Here is a 17,637-nt window from a genome sequence, read left to right on the forward strand (position 1 = left end):
TTATCTGAGTCGTCTGTCTGTGTGAGAGTGAACAACAGTCCAAATGGCTCAGCAGGCAGTTCTGCTGGACCAGGACCAGTTCTGTTGTTCTGTCTGCCTGGATCTACTGAAGGAACCAATCACCATCCCCTGTGGACACAGTTACTGTAGAAGCTGTATTGAGGGCTGCTGGGATCAGGATGTTCTGAAAGGCTATAGCTGTCCTCAGTGCAGACAGACCTTCACTCCAAGGCCCACTCTGAGGAAAAATAACATGTTGGCTGAGGTGGTGGAGAAACTGAGGAAGACAGGACTTCAGGCTGCTCCCCCTCCTGCTCTGTGCTATGCTGAACCTGTAGATGTGGCGTGTGACATCTGCACTGGGACCAGAAAGCAGAAAGCCCTCATGTCCTGTCTGGCGTGTCTGGCCTCTTACTGTGAGACTCACCTCCAATCTCACTATGAATCTCCTGCTTTCAAGAAGCACAAGCTGGTCAAAGCCACGGCACAACTACAAGAGAAGATCTGCTCTCATCATGACAAACTGCTGGAGGTTTACTGTCGTACCGATCAGCAGTGTATCTGTTATCTGTGTACAATGGATGAACATAAAGGCCATGATACAGTGTCAGCTTCAGCAGAGAGGACTGAGAAACAGGTAAAACCAGAACAACTTGTTGGTGACTGTCTGATAAGCAAAGAATTAAAGATACAGTAGGAACTAAGACTGTTTTAATATGAGGGAATTCAAATGAAATCGATCTTCAGCAGAACAAATATGAACACAAACCTTGAGGATATAGATTTTCTTAACATAGATGCTCCAAATGTATCACCATTATAATGTTTAGCTTAAACTCCCTGATACATGTAGGTCTACTGTAAAACTGTAATCATTCACATAGCAACAAATAAATATCATATTGAAACAGTACTATATCAATATTTTAGACCTTCCTCTCTATGGGCCCTATGTCACATGACTATACTATTGATCTACTGGACAAATAAAGCTTGATAGCTCATTGAAGAGTGATTCTCCACAGAGGCAGCTGGGGATGAGTCAGCAGAAGGTCCAGCAGAGATTCCAGGAGAGAGAGAAGGAGCTGAAGGAGCTCCAACAGGCTGTGGAGTCTCTCAAGGTGAGTGTTATTGACCAGAGGAGACACACCATTTCACTTCTCTCCTCTAGTGAGTGAGAAAGCGAGATTTGCTCGAGGGCACTAGAACAGTCTGCAGCCCTTGGCCTCTCACTACTAGAATCTGAAGTCAAATATCTACTATTTTATTAAAATCCAGAAAAGAGCTGTTAAATTCTACAACCACATAACAGGAAGCGATTCCCAAACCTTCCATAACAAAGCCATCAACTACAGAAAGATGAACCTTGAGAAGAATCCCCTAAGCAAGCTGGTCCTAGGGCTCTGTTCACAAACAGACCACACAGAGCCCCAGGACAGCAACACAATTAGACCAAACCAAATCATGAGAAAACAAAAAGATAATTACTTGACACATTGGAAAGAACAAACAAAATAACTGAGCAAACTAAAATGCTATGTGTTACTTAACAGAGATTACACAATAGCAGAATAACTGACCACTCTGACTGACCCAAATTTAAGGAAAGCTTTGACTGTGTAGAGACTCAGTGAGCATAGCTTTGTTATTGAGAGAGGCCGCCGTAGGCAGACCTGGCTCTTAAGAGAAGACAGGCTTTGTTCACACTGCCCACAAAATGAGGTGGAAACTGAGAAACACTTCCCAACCTCCTGCCAAATGTTTGACCATAGAAACACATATTTCCCTCATATTACACAGACCCACAAAATAATTTGAAAACCAATCCAATTTTGATAAACTCCCATATCTATTTGGTAAAATACCAGTGACCTGCTGCCACAAGAAAAGGGCAACCAGTGAAGAACAAACACCATTGTAAATACATCCCATATTTATTATCCCTTTTGTATTTTAACTAATTGCACATCGTTACAACACTGTATATAGACATAATACAACACTGTATATAGACATAATACAACACTGTATATAGACATAATACAACACTGTATATAGACATAATACAACACTGTATATAGACATAATACAACACTGTATATAGACATAATACAACACTGTATATAGACATAATACAACACTGTATATAGACATAATACAACACTGTATATAGACATAATACAACACTGTATATAGACATAATACAACACTGTATATAGACATAATACAACACTGTATATAGACATAATACAACACTGTATATAGACATAATATATAGACATAATACAACTGTATATAGACATAATACAACACTGTATATAGACATAATACAACACTGTATATAGACATAATACAACACTGTATATAGACATAATACAACACTGTACATAGACATAATACAACACTGTATATAGACATAATACAACACTGTATATAGACATTATGACATTTGAAATGTCTTTATTATTTTGGAACTTTTGGTGTAATGTTTACTGTTCATTTTTTGTATTTTTTTCCTCACTTTTATTATCTATTTCACTTGCTTTGGTAATGTAAACAAACATATGTTTCCCATGCCAATAAAGCCCTGAATTGAATGGAGAGAGAGACCTCTCCAATCACGCTGAGCCCCACTCTGGGGAACAGGCTATCTGGGCTTCCAGTTAGAGAGACTGTTTAATCTGGAGCCTCTCTCTCTCTCCGTCTCTCTCTTAACAGCTCTCTGCACAGGCAGCAGTGGAGGACAGTGAGAAGATCTTCACTGAGCTGATCCGCTCCATTGAGAGAAGGTGCTCTGAGGTGAAGGAGCTGATCAGAGCCCAAGAGAAGGCTCAAGTGAATCAAGCTGAAGGACTCCTGGAACAAGTGGAACAGGAGATAGCTGAGCTGAGGAAGAGAAGCACTGAGCTGGAGCAGCTCTCACACACAGAGGATCACATCCATTTCCTCCAGGTATCTAAAACTGCCTTGTTACATGTGATGTGAAGATGAACATATTGTGAAACTTAAGTTCTGTTATGTTCTGTGTGTGTGTGTCTCTCTCTCTCTCCCTCTCTCCAGCATTATCAGGCTCTCTCCAGTATTAGTGTATCTTCAGACTTACCCAGCATTGTTGTCCGTCCACTTCAGTACTTTGGAGATGTGAGTAAGACTGTGTCTGAACTGAGAGAGAAACTAGAAGACTTCCTTAAAGGAGAATGGACCAAGATCTCCACTACAGGTGTGTTGAAAATAATAAGAACATCAACTTTAGACCATTGAAAGTTCCCTACTAGTCAAATACATGTGGAATATGGTATGATGATAACATTCCCTCTCTCTGTCAATGTGTTTGTGTGACTGTAGTGAATATAGTGGAAGTTGTACTGCCTCCAGAGCCCAAGACCAGAGAACAGTTGTTACAATGTGAGTCTCGTTATTCTGAAGTAACAAATAGCCTCTTTTTACTGACACACAACTCCTATAGAAATATAGATAGATAGATAGATAGATAGATAGATAGATAGATAGATAGATAGATAGATAGATAGATAGATAGATAGATAGATAGATAGATAGATAGATAGATAGATAGATAGATAGATAGATAGATAGATAGATAGATAGATAGATAGCAATAGTATATCTAATAAAAGACTGGGTATCTATCTGACTCCTCATATTACTCTGATCTGATCTCTGCTCTGCTCTAATCAAAGACAGGGTAGATACAGTATCTGACTTAACTTATTGTTCTAACTCCCCTCATTAGTCTCTGCTCTTCTCTTCTCCCAGATTCCTGTCAGCTCACACTGGACCCAGACACAGCACACACACGCCTCTCTCTGTCTGAAGGGAACAGAAAGGTGACCTATACAGGCCAAGTCCAACCATATCCTGGTCATCCAGACAGATTCACAAATGACTTGATGGTGCTGTGTAGAGAGGGTCTGTCTGGACGCTGTTACTGGGAGGTGGAGTGGAGTGGACGGTGGGTTATTATAGCAGTCTCATATAAAGACATCAGCAGAACAGGGAGAGGTAACGCATTTGGATTGAATGACAAGTCCTGGAGTTTACAATGCTCCAGTGGTGGTTATTGTTTCAGACACAATCATGTTGTGACTAAAGCATCAGGCCCTCAGTCCTCCAGAGTAGGAGTGTACCTGGATCACAAGGCAGGTACTCTGTCCTTCTACAGTGTCTCTGACACAATGACGCTCCTCCACAGAGTCCAGACCACATTCACTCAGCCACTCTATCCTGGGGTTTGGCTCAATAGTGATAATGGTACTGCTGAGCTGGTTAAACTGTACTAGGGTCCACATAGATACTAGTCATGCTGGTGTAGTCTACAGCTGAGCTGGTTAAACTGTAGTAGGGTCCACATAGATACTAGTCATGCTGGTGTAGTCTACAGCTGAGCTGGTTAAACTGTAGTAGGGTCCACATAGATACTAGTCATGCTGGTGTAGTCTATAGCTGAGCTGGTTAAACTGTAGTAGGTTCCACATAGATACTAGTCATGCTGGTGTAGTCTATAGCTGAGCTGGTTAAACTGTAGTAGGGTCCACATAGATACTAGTCATGCTGGTGTAGTCTACAGCTGAGCTGGTTAAACTGTAGTAGGGTCCACATAGATACTAGTCATGCTGGTGTAGTCTACAGCTGAGCTGGTTAAATCAGTAGGGTCCACATGAGCTGGTTAAACTGAGCTGGTTAAACTGTAGTAGGGTCCACATAGATACTAGTCATGCTGGTGTAGTCTACAGCTGAGCTGGTTAAACTGTAGTAGGGTCCACATAGATACTAGTCATGCTGGTGTAGTCTATAGCTGAGCTGGTTAAACTGTAGTAGGGTCCACATAGATACTAGTCATGCTGGTGTAGTCTATAGCTGAGCTGGTTAAACTGTAGTAGGGTCCACATAGATACTAGTCATGCTGGTGTAGTCTACAGCTGAGCTGGTTAAACTGTAGTAGGGTCCACATAGATACTAGTCATGCTGGTGTAGTCTATAGCTGAGCTGGTTAAACTGTAGTAGGGTCCACATAGATACTAGTCATGCTGGTGTAGTCTATAGCTGAGCTGGTTAAACTGTAGTAGGGTCCACATAGATACTAGTCATGCTGGTGTAGTCTATAGCTGAGCTGGTTAAACTGTAGTAGGGTCCACATAGATACTAGTCATGCTGGTGTAGTCTATAGCTGAGCTGGTTAAACTGTAGTAGGGTCCACATAGATACTAGTCATGCTGGTGTAGTCTATAGCTGAGCTGGTTAAACTGTAGTAGGGTCCACATAGATACTAGTCATGCTGGTGTAGTCTATAGCTGAGCTGGTTAAACTGTAGTAGGGTCCACATAGATACTAGTCATGCTGGTGTAGTCTATAGCTGAGCTGGTTAAACTGTAGTAGGGTCCACATAGATACTAGTCATGCTGGTGTAGTCTATAGCTGAGCTGGTTAAACTGTAGTAGGGTCCACATAGATACTAGTCATGCTGGTGTAGTCTATAGCTGAGCTGGTTAAACTGTAGTAGGTTCCACATAGATACTAGTCATGCTGGTGTAGTCTATAGCTGAGCTGGTTAAACTGTAGTAGGGTCCACATAGATACTAGTCATGCTGGTGTAGTCTATAGCTGAGCTGGTTAAACTGTAGTAGGGTCCACATAGATACTAGTCATGCTGGTGTAGTCTATAGCTGAGCTGGTTAAACTGTAGTAGGGTCCACATAGATACTAGTCATGCTGGTGTAGTCTACAGCTGAGCTGGTTAAACTGTAGTAGGGTCCACATAGATACTAGTCATGCTGGTGTAGTCTATAGCTGAGCTGGTTAAACTGTAGTAGGGTCCACATAGATACTAGTCATGCTGGTGTAGTCTATAGCTGAGCTGGTTAAACTGTAGTAGGGTCCACATAGATACTAGTCATGCTGGTGTAGTCTATAGCTGAGCTGGTTAAACTGTAGTAGGGTCCACATAGATACTAGTCATGCTGGTGTAGTCTATAGCTGAGCTGGTTAAACTGTAGTAGGGTCCACATAGATACTAGTCATGCTGGTGTAGTCTATAGCTGAGCTGGTTAAACTGTAGTAGGGTCCACATAGATACTAGTCATGCTGGTGTAGTCTATAGCTGAGCTGGTTAAACTGTAGTAGGGTCCACATAGATACTAGTCATGCTGGTGTAGTCTAAACTGTAGTAGGGTCAGCTGAGCTGGTAAACTGTAGTAGGGTCCACATAGATACTAGTCATGCTGGTGTAGTCTACAGCTGAGCTGGTTAAACTGTAGTAGGGTCCACATAGATACTAGTCATGCTGGTGTAGTCTACAGCTGAGCTGGTTAAACTGTAGTAGGGTCCACATAGATACTAGTCATGCTGGTGTAGTCTACAGCTGAGCTGGTTAAACTGTAGTAGGGTCCACATAGATAGTAGTCATGCTGGTGTAGTCTATAGCTGAGCTGGTTAAACTGTAGTAGGGTCCACATAGATACTAGTCATGCTGGTGTAGTCTATAGCTGAGCTGGTTAAACTGTAGTAGGGTCCACATAGATAGTAGTCATGCTGGTGTAGTCTACAGCTGAGCTGGTTAAGTTGTAGTAGGTACCACATAGATACTAATCATGCTGGTGTTGATGGTCCTCAGATGTTATGATCAGTGGCAATTTTAGCATGTAAATCTTGGTGGGGCAAAAAAAACAAAGCACAGATTTAAAAAGACATTAATTGCACTATAATGGTTACCAACAGTGCCAACAAACTGTTAGGGCCGAAATAAAGCTGTCCCAACAGCAGCGTCCCAACACCTTACCACTGCTACACCTGCCGATCAGCAGAGCTTTGTCTTAGCAGTGGACCAACAGTGCCAACAAACTGTTAAGGCCGACTGTTGTGGAATTATCAGAATTAGTTGAGTAACATAGATAAGATGTGTTATTTTCATGATATGCTTATGACTTATTTCTCATAAGAATGTATTTTGTTGTACTATAGTGGTGGCCATTGGCAGTTATCTGTTCTATGTCAGGACTAAGTTGCATGGGCCACAGAGAGGGGAGAGGTCAAAGTGTCATCATGTGTAAACATATCTTTTACTCCCTACCTTTCCCAGTATGGGAAAAGGAGGGTTGCAGTGTCTGGAATCATTCTATGCTCCCTCTTATGTTGTTTCTATCTTAACCTATAGCCTCATTCTCCTCTCCGTGAGTTTGTCCAGGAGGTTGTATTCTGAGTTGGTTGTATCTAAATGACAATTTGATATATGCCTGTTGATATGGAGGATTTGGTTTATGGTTCTGAGGTTTGGGAAAGGAGACAAAGCTGAATGATGAATTATGTCTATGCTGACTGACTATGGGTGTCTTTGCTATTAAAGGAACTCAGTTGCATTGTAAGGGGGCTCTCAGAGAATTCACTGAGAGACACTGAATTTATCTGAGAGTCACAGGATTGTGATAAGAGCTCATATAATTAAAGATGGACTTTTATAACTAACTCTGACGTGTGTGTGTGTGGTTTGCTCCCATGATTTGGTAAATAGAGGAAATTTCCACGACACGACATAAAGCTGTCCCAACAGCAGAGTCCCAACATCAGAGTCCCAACAGCAGAGTCCCAACAGCAGAGTCCCAACAGCAGAGTCCCAACAGCAGAGTCCCAACAGCAGAGTCCCAACAGCAGAGTCCTAACAGCAGAGTCCCAACAGCAGAGTCCCAACAGCAGAGTCCTAACAGCAGAGTCCCAACAGCAGAGTCCTAACAGCAGAGTCCTAACAGCAGAGTCCCAACAGCAGAGTCCCAACAGCAGAGTCCCAACAGCAGAGTCCCAACAGCAGAGTCCCAACAGCAGAGTCCCAACAGCAGAGTCCCAACAGCAGAGTCCCAACAGCAGAGTCCCAACACCTTACCACTGCTACACCTGCCGATCAGCAGAGCCTTGTCTTAGCAGCGGAACCGTTAAATCAGCCTCATTTACTGCTTAAAAAAACCCATTGCTGATATGGCTGACTTGTTTAAACAAATGTGGTTTCTATTGAGATGTACAAACTATGGCATAAGGGAACGACAAGCGCATAAGAGGTAATCCATAATTTTGATTATGACATTAATGAGCGAGCTAGGACGCTCTGTATTTTCTGCTGGCTAGCCCCACCACAACAGAAAGCACACGGAGCTGGGCTGAAACACCTGCAATTTGGAGCTGCAATACTAAAGAAAACAACAAATGTGTCGTCATTACAGGTGAGACACATTTAAACTGGTCTTGGTCTCATTACAGGTGAGACACATTTAAACTGGTCTTGGTCTCATTACAGGTGAGACATATTTAAACTGGTCTTGGTCTCATTACAGTATAGACACATTTAAACTGGTCTTGGTCTCATTACAGATGAGACACATTTAAACTGGTCTTGGTCTCATTACAGATGAGACACATTTAAACTGGTCTTGGTCTCATTACAGTATAGACACATTTAAACTGGTTTTGGTCTCATTACAGTATAGACACATTTAAACTGGTCTTGGTCTCATTACAGTATAGACACATTTAAACTGGTCTTGGTCTCATTACAGTATAGACACATTTAAACTGGTCTTGGTCTCATTACAGGTGAGACGCATTTAAACTGGTCTCGGTCTCATTACAGTATAGACACATTTAAACTGGTCTTGGTCTCATTACAGGTGAGACGCATTTAAACTGGTCTTGGTCTCATTACAGATGAGACACATTTAAACTGGTCTGGGTCTCATTACAGATGAGACACATGGGTCTAGATGTCTCTAGTGGTTGATTGTTGGTCTGGGTCTCACTGGTTCTGTTCCAATCTGTCCTGTCTCCATCTCTGGTACCAATACACCAACATCATACACTCCAGACCATGGTTCCTTTCCATGTGTAACAGTCTGACACTGTGATAGATCACTCTGTTACATTGACATAGAAAGGAACCATGATGTAACAGTCTGACACTGTGATAGATCACTCTGTTACATTGACATAGAAAGGAACCATGATTAATGTCTATGTGTAACAGTCTGACACTGTGATAGATCACTCTGTTACATTGACATAGAAAGGAACCATGATGTAACAGTCTGACACTGTGATAGATCACTCTGTTACATTGACATAGAAAGGAACCATGATTAATGTCTATGTGTAACAGTCTGACACTGTGATAGATCACTCTGTTACATTGACATAGAAAGGAACCATGATGTAACAGTCTGACACTGTGATAGATCACTGTTACATTGACATAGAAAGGAACCATGATTAATGTCTATGTGTAACAGTCTGACACTGTGATAGATCACTCTGTTACATTGACATGGAAAGGAACCATGATGTAACAGTCTGACACTGTGTGGTAGGTTACCATATTACTTTGACTAACCATTGTTATGGATACTTCTAAATTCTTATCTTAATCCATACAGTATGGAACACCTGTAATGGAAATTGTAAGGTTTGTGCTTTTCTTTTATTCTGTGTCCCATTAATGTGCTGTTCTATAAACCAGTTTCTGTGGCCATGCAAGTGGTTGACTGAATAAATCCTCCTCTTATCAGTAACTGCAATTTGGCAGTAGGCCCAGACCTTGTTTTTAGAACAAATGAAAGATATCTCAGTTTCAAGGTCTCGGCTTACAGAAGAGAAGCCTTGTGAGGTGTTGGTCTGTCACGTTATGAAACAGTTTTGGTCAGTCACGTGAATGAAACAAAACGGTAACGATTAATTAAGTATGCTAAGTCATGCAAATATAACTTGTCTGTGTATAGCCATATATAAGACAATTGCTGAGTCTTCCCAGGGAGAGCTCCTGATTGACATGTGTACAGACATACAATTGAAATCGGAAGTTTATATACGCCTCAGACAAATACATTTAAACTCAGTTTTTCACAATTCCTGACATGTAATCCTTGTAGAAATTCTCTGTCTTAGGTCAGTTAGGATCACCACTTTATTTTAATGTGAAATATCAGAATAATAGAGAATAATTTATTTCAGCTTTTATTTATTTAATCACGTTCCCAGTGCGTCAGAAGTGTACATACACTCAATTAGTATTTGGTAGCATTGCCTTTCAATTGTTTAACTTGGGTCAACCATTTCAGGTAGCCTTCCACAAGCTTCCCACAATAATTTGGGTAAATTTTGGCCCATTCCTGACAGAGCTGGTGTAACGGAGTCAGGTTTGTAGAACTCCTTGCTTGCACATGCTTTTTCAGTTCTGCCCATACTGTGCTTTACCATGGTTCTACATACAGTATCTGTACTTGGAAGGTTTTTGCTCACATATTCCTTTATCTCTCTCCCACTTCACTTCATGGATTTAAAAGGAAATTCTCTTTTTACTGACATTTTGATTCACTGAATTAATTGCATAACACAAAATAATTAATGCTGGATGGATAAAGGTCACTTCCTCCCATAAGAGTCATTGAAGCGTTCCATGAGATAGGCCCCTGACTTCACAGGGGATATTTGTCAGACCCATCAAAACAGGTGATGAGTGCTTCATCGTCTGGCTGCACAAAGAAAGCCAGGGACTGCCGTGTGCTCAAGTCTCCAGCGGGGGGCAGCAAAACCCTATGGACCTGAAAGGGAAAGTGACATGCAAAATTCAAAGGCAAATTTAACTTTGCTTCCACAGAGACCCAAATCATATTTACTAGGCAACAAACACAATAAAATGAAATGAAACAGGCAGGGACTAACTGAACTTAAGAAAATAAGTTTGTTTGTTGCAAAATGTTTTGCTAAAGTGTGCCCTAATGAATACGACCCTGGATTCAAATACTATTTGAAATCTTACAAATGCTTTTAGCATTTCCTTTAGTCCTCCAGGTGGCAGGGTTTCTTTGTACTTTTAGGACTTTTCTATTGGTTCCATTACAACAAACTCAATCAAGCCCTGCTTATTCTAAATCATTTTAAATAGTATTTGAACGCAGGTCTGTTTCCACAAGCAATGAGCCTGTAACGTCTTGTATGACCTTATCAAGTAACGGTGTGTAAAATGGAAGGGCAAGTCTCACCGCTGAGAGGAAAACATCACTGGTCCACCTCTGCATCAGGTCAGCTATGTTGATCAGTACTGTCCCAGGGATGCTGGGAGCAGAGATGAACTCCCCTGACCTGGTACGCACCTATGGAGTTGTCATTTTAATATACAGTTTACCACATTACTGATAGAACACACATAAGCCATGTTAATTCAAATGAAATTGATCAATGTTCAATTTATTCCACAATAGATTTCACTCCAGGTCACTTGGTAAATTTGTTAATATGTCCAAAGTGGTCTGATATTGAGATGACTGCAGGTCTCAATTCCAAACTAATGGGAGGAAATGGCAACATCTAATAAGATGGCATTTAGAGGTAAGGAGAAAACATTGTTTTGTCAAACTTTGCTATTGGGGTGAACAAATATCATTAACTTACATACAGTGTATTCGGAAAGTATTCAGACCCCTTCCCTTTTTACATATTTGGTTGTTACAGCCTTATTCTAAAATTGATTGAATAAACATTTCCCTCATCAATCTACACACAATACCACATAATGGCAATGCAAAAACAGGTTATACATTTTTGCAAATGAATTAGAAATAAAAAAAACCCAGAAATGCCTTATTTTCAAACCCTTTGCTTGGAGACTGGAAATTGAGCTCCGGTGCATCCTGTTTCCATTGATCATCCTTGAGATGTTTCTACAACTACAACTATTGGAGTCCACCTGTGTTAAATTCAATTGATTGGACATGATTTAGAAAGGCACACACCTGTCTATATAAGGTCCCACAGTTGACAGTGCATGTCAGAGCAAAAACCAAACCATGAGGTACGAGACAGGATTGAATCGAGGCACACAGATCTGGGGAAGGGTACCAAAACATTTCGGCAACATTTAAGGTCCCCAAGTGGCCTCCTTCATTCTTAAATTGGAAGAAGTTTGGAACCACCAAGACTCTTCCTGGAGATCACCGCCCAGCCAAACTTAACAATTGATGGAGAAGGGCCTTGGTCAGAGGTGACCAAGAACCCAATGGTCACTCTGACAGAGCTCCAGAGTTCCTCTGTAAAGATGGGAGAACCTTCCAGAAGGACAACCATCTATGCAGCACTCCACCAATCAGGCGTTTATGGTAGAGTGGCAAGACTGAAACCACTGGAGTTTGACAAAAGGCACCTAAAGGACTCTCAGACCATGAGAAACAAGATTCTCTGGTCTGATTAAATAAAGATTGAACTCTTTGGCCTGAATGCCAATCCTCACTTCTGAAGGAAACCTGGCACCATCCCTACGGTGAAGCATGGTGGCTGCAGCATCATGCTGTGGGGATGTTTTTCAGCGGCAGGGACTGGGAGACTAGTCAGGACCGAGGGAAAGATGAACGGAGCAAAGTACAGAGATATCCTTGATGAAAACCTGCTCCAGAGCGCTCAGGACATTGGACTGGGGCGAAGGTTCACCTTCCAACAGGACAACGACCCTAAGCACACAGCCAAGACAACACAGGAGTGGCTTTGGTACAAGTCTCTGAATGTCCTTAAGAGGCCCGGACTTGAACCCGACCGAAGATCCCTGGAGAGACCTGAAAATGCTCCCCATCCAACCTGATAGAGCTTGAGAGGATCGGCAGAGAAGAATGGGAGAAACTCCCCAAATACAGGTGTGCCAAGCTTGTAGTGTCATACCCAAGAAGACTTGTGTCTGTAAACACTATCAAAGGTGCTTCAACAAAGTACTGAGTAAAGGATCTGAATACTAATGTAAATGTAATATTTCCGTTTTTTGCAAACGATTCTAAAAACCTGTTTTTGCTTTGTCATTATGGGGTATTGTGTGTAGATTGATGAAGGGGGGGAAAAACAATTGAATTAAGTTTAGAATAAGGCTGTAATGTAACAAAATTTGGAAAAAAGTCATGGGGTCTGAATATTTACCGAATTCACTGTAGTCCATTCAAATTTGGCTTAATAAGTTGCATGGACTGTGTGCAAGAATATAACCAGAGCCAAAGTTTTTAATGCCAGGTGACGTAGCCAGAAACACTGCCCCTAGTAAAAGCTGCAGAGGATTCAGTTATCTTGTTTACCTGCAGGCCACCCTCTTGACTCTGGAAGACCAGGGTGATGCTGCCATAGTCCGAGTGTTCTCCACAGCGCAGCTGGCCCTCCTTCACCCTGTCACTCCTCACCGAGGGGTAATACAGAGACCTCAGGGTACTGCTGTTCTTATCAGCTGCAGGGGACAACAACAATCAAGCCTGATTCACACAATAGGGCCCCAAATGTATTTCCCTTTCACAATGCCCTTTCAAAGATGGTTCCAGAACTATTGCAACACAGTGTCAGAATGTCACAGATACACATTGACATTGAAAGGAAACCATGACTAATGTGTATTTGTAGCATTCTGACACTGTGTTGCAATAGTGCTTTGATGAAGAAGCTTGATCCAAAACACTTCAGCAATTCATATCTTGAAGGGAATAAGCTGTTATCCTGAACTTTATTTTACAACGGGGCAATTCCACAGTAACAGACTGATACAGACTCAGATTTACACTTTAAAACGTCAAACAGAATGAGGGTTTGTGCAGTCATTCTGTTACTAAACTTTGCATGTTCTTCAAGTAAATGTGTTTTTGTAAAAAAAAAAAAACGTACATTGTTAAAGTAGTCCTTGTTCCTAGTTGCAAGGTTTGTTTAACTTTGCAAGCATTGTTTTTTTGTTTGACATACATTTTAAAGTGAAAAATCTGATTCTCAGTGTCACTCTTACCATGGAATTTCCCAACTTCAGTTGTACATTCTTAGGACTGAGCACCCCTTCACCCAGGTGTGATTGTACATAGATAGATTGTACATAGATAACCCCCCTGAGAGAGAGGGAGAGAGCTGTACTCACTCCCTATGTGTCTGTGTGCACTTAAGAAGACCTCAGCCTCCAGGCCCAGACTGTAGGCCATCACACGAAGCACCCGGAGACACAGGTCCTTACAGCGCAGGAAGAACGACGACTGGACCTCAAAGAATCCATTCCCTCCTTCCCACGATGGCCATTTCTACAGACCAGGAAGAGTTGTGTAAGAACTGTGAAATCAGAGCTACATAGGATATAAAAGATGACAGGTTGACAACTTTCAATGTATTCCTTTGTGTTGCCTGGTGAGTTCTGTTCCTAGATGAAGTTCTATCAGAGTGGTTGAACTCTGTATATGGCTCAGAGTGAAGTCAATCCCTTTGTACCTTGACCTTAACACTGATAGCAACAACAACCACAGCAGAGAAGTTGGATGTGTCTACAGCTGTCGCAACAAACAGACAGGTTGTTTACTATGTCTGGATGAAGGGATGCAGTGTTGAAGGCTTCCTTTAGGTCTCCTGGTCTCTTGGGATTTAAACTGTGAATACAGAGATATAGTCCTAACCATTCAATCAATGTACAGTACACAAACAAACAGTCAACATTAACACTATACTGAGTGGAGACTATGGATATAATATATTATCTTACAATATAATATATTATCTTACAATATAATAGAATAGAATATAATGACTAGAATAGAGTAAGTGTTTTGACATGAAAGCACAGCCAGATGTTTTGACTTGACAGTGTGTCTCTATACCTCTCAGTCTCTGAAGACACCCAGCCATGGTTAGGATTATTAGAGAAGCTTTTCCTGCTGAAAGGCAGTTTCATTTCATCTGGTTGCAGAAAGAATGTCTTGGATGTGTTCATAACCTCATCCACCTATGAAGAATAGCCTCATCTTAATCACCCACAGCAAAACATCCACTCATACTGACTGACATGACAAATATTTCCAATAGCTTTAAAAAAAATAGATCTCTGAGCAATGCTGTTACTCACGTCTAGTTGTACTATCCCAGTATTCTTCAGATAAACAAATCCCACTTCCGTAAAGGCAGTTTTCAACTGCCTGCTCAGGATCTCTAACTGCTCGCCTGAAACCTCGTTTTCCCCTAACTTGTATGCTCCAAAATCAACAACTGGTATCTTCATGTTGAGCGTTGGAACACTGATCTGGCTAAACAATGAAACAGTGAGTTGAATATGTCCAGAGGTTTGGAATTATGCATACTAGATTGCACCCAGACCGTGTGTCGCTGGGGGTGTTTTCATTATGAAGAATCTGTTGCAAACCGGCAACAAATGGAAGTGGAGTGGGGCGGGACCTACATGATTTTGTCCAATAGAAACTCTCGTTTTATTTGCCAAACTCATTGCAACTGTTTGGACTTGTGATTTTACAACCCAGTTGAGTGAGCGAATGTTTACATAATTCATTTTTCTCAGTGTGCGGGAACCATGTGACAACTGTGAGCCAATAGTAATGTGACCCTTAATTATCGCAGGTTGTGCAATCCTGTTATTTAATCTTTGGATGTTGTTAATTGTCTGATATGAGTCAGAACATTTATCCCAAGGCCAGTGTAGTGTGATCACTGTAAAACTTTTTGGTCAGGTATCAAGTGGTTACAGAAGGGAGAAGCCCGAGATGTCCAAGTTTTGGAAAATAGCATATTATGTATTATAAAAGTGACGAATATGTGAAATGTTGCAATTGAGGTGGGAACCACGAAGCAACCTCTTCCGAATGCCCCACAAGGGTCGAAGAGAAGGAGGTGGCCAAAGTCAGGGCTGTACAGAGCATTTCATATGCAGCAGCTTTGAAAAGGGTTGAGGGGTTGAATGGCGCACCAGAAGATGTAGCTCCCTTCAGTAACCACGAGCACAACCGTTCCTTGATTTTAACTGGCGGCTTTATTCTGTAGTTTTAGTCAGAATTATCACCTTCCGTGAGAACTATAAAGTAAATTAAAAATACAGTTAAGCACACTTACAACATCCTTATCTTACGAGTGACTTATTAGCTTGGTATAACTCTGAAGTGCTTACATACATGACAGTTTAACCGGCGCTATAACAGTATCATATTAAACACATGAATAAAGGAAAAATACTTAATTGGCTGCTTATTACAGAAGGGAGGAAATCAAACTTTACACTTATTATTCCTGGCATGAATTCACACTTCATCCCAACATACACGCTGCAACCTTTATGAACTACACCCGATGACATGAAAACTTAGCTAACACAGCGCAGGATTGCCTTCCTCCAAAAGTGTGTTGCTACAATAAGGATCCCCGTTACAACAGTATTACCTACGTAGTTCCGCTTGTCTTATTATTTCCCCTGCACAGCAGACACGTAAACAATTCAAACAAAAGACAACAACATAACCTCTTAGTCTAACTGTCAGTTACAGAAGAGTCCATGGCAGTGGATAGGCCTACACTGCAGCATGCAGGGGTTGCCTTTCACCTGAAGGATCCTGACGTTTTAAATGTTAAGAAGTTAAATGGTTGAATTTGTGGCATTTCAGGTATTACAATTTTTTTCCTGAGGTCTTGATTTATTTTGATTTTCCCATGATGTCAAGCAAAGAGGCACTGAGTTTGAAGGTATGCCTAGAAATACATCCACAGGTACACCTCCAATTGACTCAAATGATGTCAATCAAATCAAATGTATTTATCTTGCCCTTCTTACATCAGCTGATATCTCAAAGTGCTGTACAGAAACCCAGACTAAAACCCCAAACAGCAAGCAATGCAGGTGTAGAAGCATGGTGGCTAGGAAAAACTCCCTAGAAAGGCCAAAACCTAGGGAGAAACCTAGAGAGGAACCAGGCTATGAGGGGTGGCCAGTCCTCTTCTGGTTGTGCCAGGTGGAGATTATAACAGAACATGGCCAAGATGTTCAAATGTTCATAAATGACCAGCATGGTCAAATAATAGTAATCACGGTGAACAGGTCAGGGTTCCATAGCCGCAGGCAGAACAGTTGAAACTGGAGCAGCAGCACGGCCAGGTGGACTGGGGACAACAAGGAGTTATCATGCCTGAGGCACGGTCCTAGGGCTCAGGTCCCCCGAAAGAGAGAATTAGAGAGAGCATACTTAAATTCACACAGGACACCGGATAAGACAGCATAAATACTCCAGATATAACAGACTGACCCTAGCCCCTCGACACATAAACTACTGCAGCATAAATACTGGAGGCTGAGACAGGAGGGGTTAGGAGACACTGTGGCCCCATCTGATAATACCCCCAGACAGGGCCAAACAGGTAGGATATAACCCCACCCACTTTGCCAAAGCACAGTCCCCACACCACTAGAGGGATATCTTCAACCACCAACTTACCATCCTGAGACAAGGCCGAGTATAGCTCACAAAGATCTCCGCCACGGCACAACCCAAAGGGGGCCCCAACCCAGACAGGAAGACCACGTCGGTGACTCAAACCACTCAAGTGACGCACCCCTCCTAGGGACGGCATGGAAGAGCACCAGTAAGCCAGTGACTCAGACCCTGTAATAGGGTTAGAGGCAGAGAATCCCAGTGGAGAGAGGGGAACCGACCAGGTAGAGACATCAAGGGCGGTTCGTTGCTCCAGTGACTTTCCATTCACCTTCACACTCCTGGGCCAGACGACACTCAATCATAGGACCTACTAAGAGATGAGTCTTCAATAAAGACTTAAAGGTTGAGACAGTCTGCGTCTCTCACATGGGTAGGCAGACCATTCCATAAA

At 41.9% G+C, this 17,637-nt stretch overlaps 2 protein-coding genes across 3 annotated transcripts; one reads left to right on the top strand and one right to left on the bottom strand.

Moving 5' to 3' along the window:
* Window positions 1–4,398, top strand: LOC124037561 (tripartite motif-containing protein 16-like). Of its 2 annotated transcripts, none has more exons than XM_046352374.1 (6): window positions 1–637; window positions 1,026–1,121; window positions 2,719–2,952; window positions 3,061–3,220; window positions 3,346–3,405; window positions 3,775–4,398. In XM_046352374.1, exons 1-6 carry the CDS (start codon window positions 44–46, stop codon window positions 4,296–4,298), a joined length of 1,668 nt encoding a protein of 555 aa, XP_046208330.1. In that variant the 5' UTR covers window positions 1–43; the 3' UTR covers window positions 4,299–4,398. The 2 variants fall into 2 exon arrangements, with proteins under 2 accessions (XP_046208330.1, XP_046208331.1); XM_046352375.1 differs by having other exon boundaries at window positions 3,130–3,220.
* A 5,739-nt stretch (window positions 4,399–10,137) lies between these two features.
* si:dkey-10o6.2 (uncharacterized protein LOC100124608 homolog) lies at window positions 10,138–15,159 on the bottom strand. The gene is made up of 7 exons (XM_046352376.1): window positions 14,882–15,159; window positions 14,637–14,761; window positions 14,342–14,408; window positions 13,913–14,069; window positions 13,098–13,243; window positions 11,031–11,141; window positions 10,138–10,589 (listed from the first exon to the last, which is right to left on the bottom strand). Exons 1-7 carry the CDS (start codon window positions 15,032–15,034, stop codon window positions 10,464–10,466), a joined length of 885 nt encoding a protein of 294 aa, XP_046208332.1. The 5' UTR covers window positions 15,035–15,159; the 3' UTR covers window positions 10,138–10,463.
* Window positions 15,160–17,637: the final 2,478 nt, after the last annotated feature.

The sequence above is a fragment of the Oncorhynchus gorbuscha genome, linkage group LG06, assembly GCF_021184085.1.
Source record: "Oncorhynchus gorbuscha isolate QuinsamMale2020 ecotype Even-year linkage group LG06, OgorEven_v1.0, whole genome shotgun sequence".
NCBI classification, from domain to species: domain Eukaryota; kingdom Metazoa; phylum Chordata; class Actinopteri; order Salmoniformes; family Salmonidae; genus Oncorhynchus; species Oncorhynchus gorbuscha.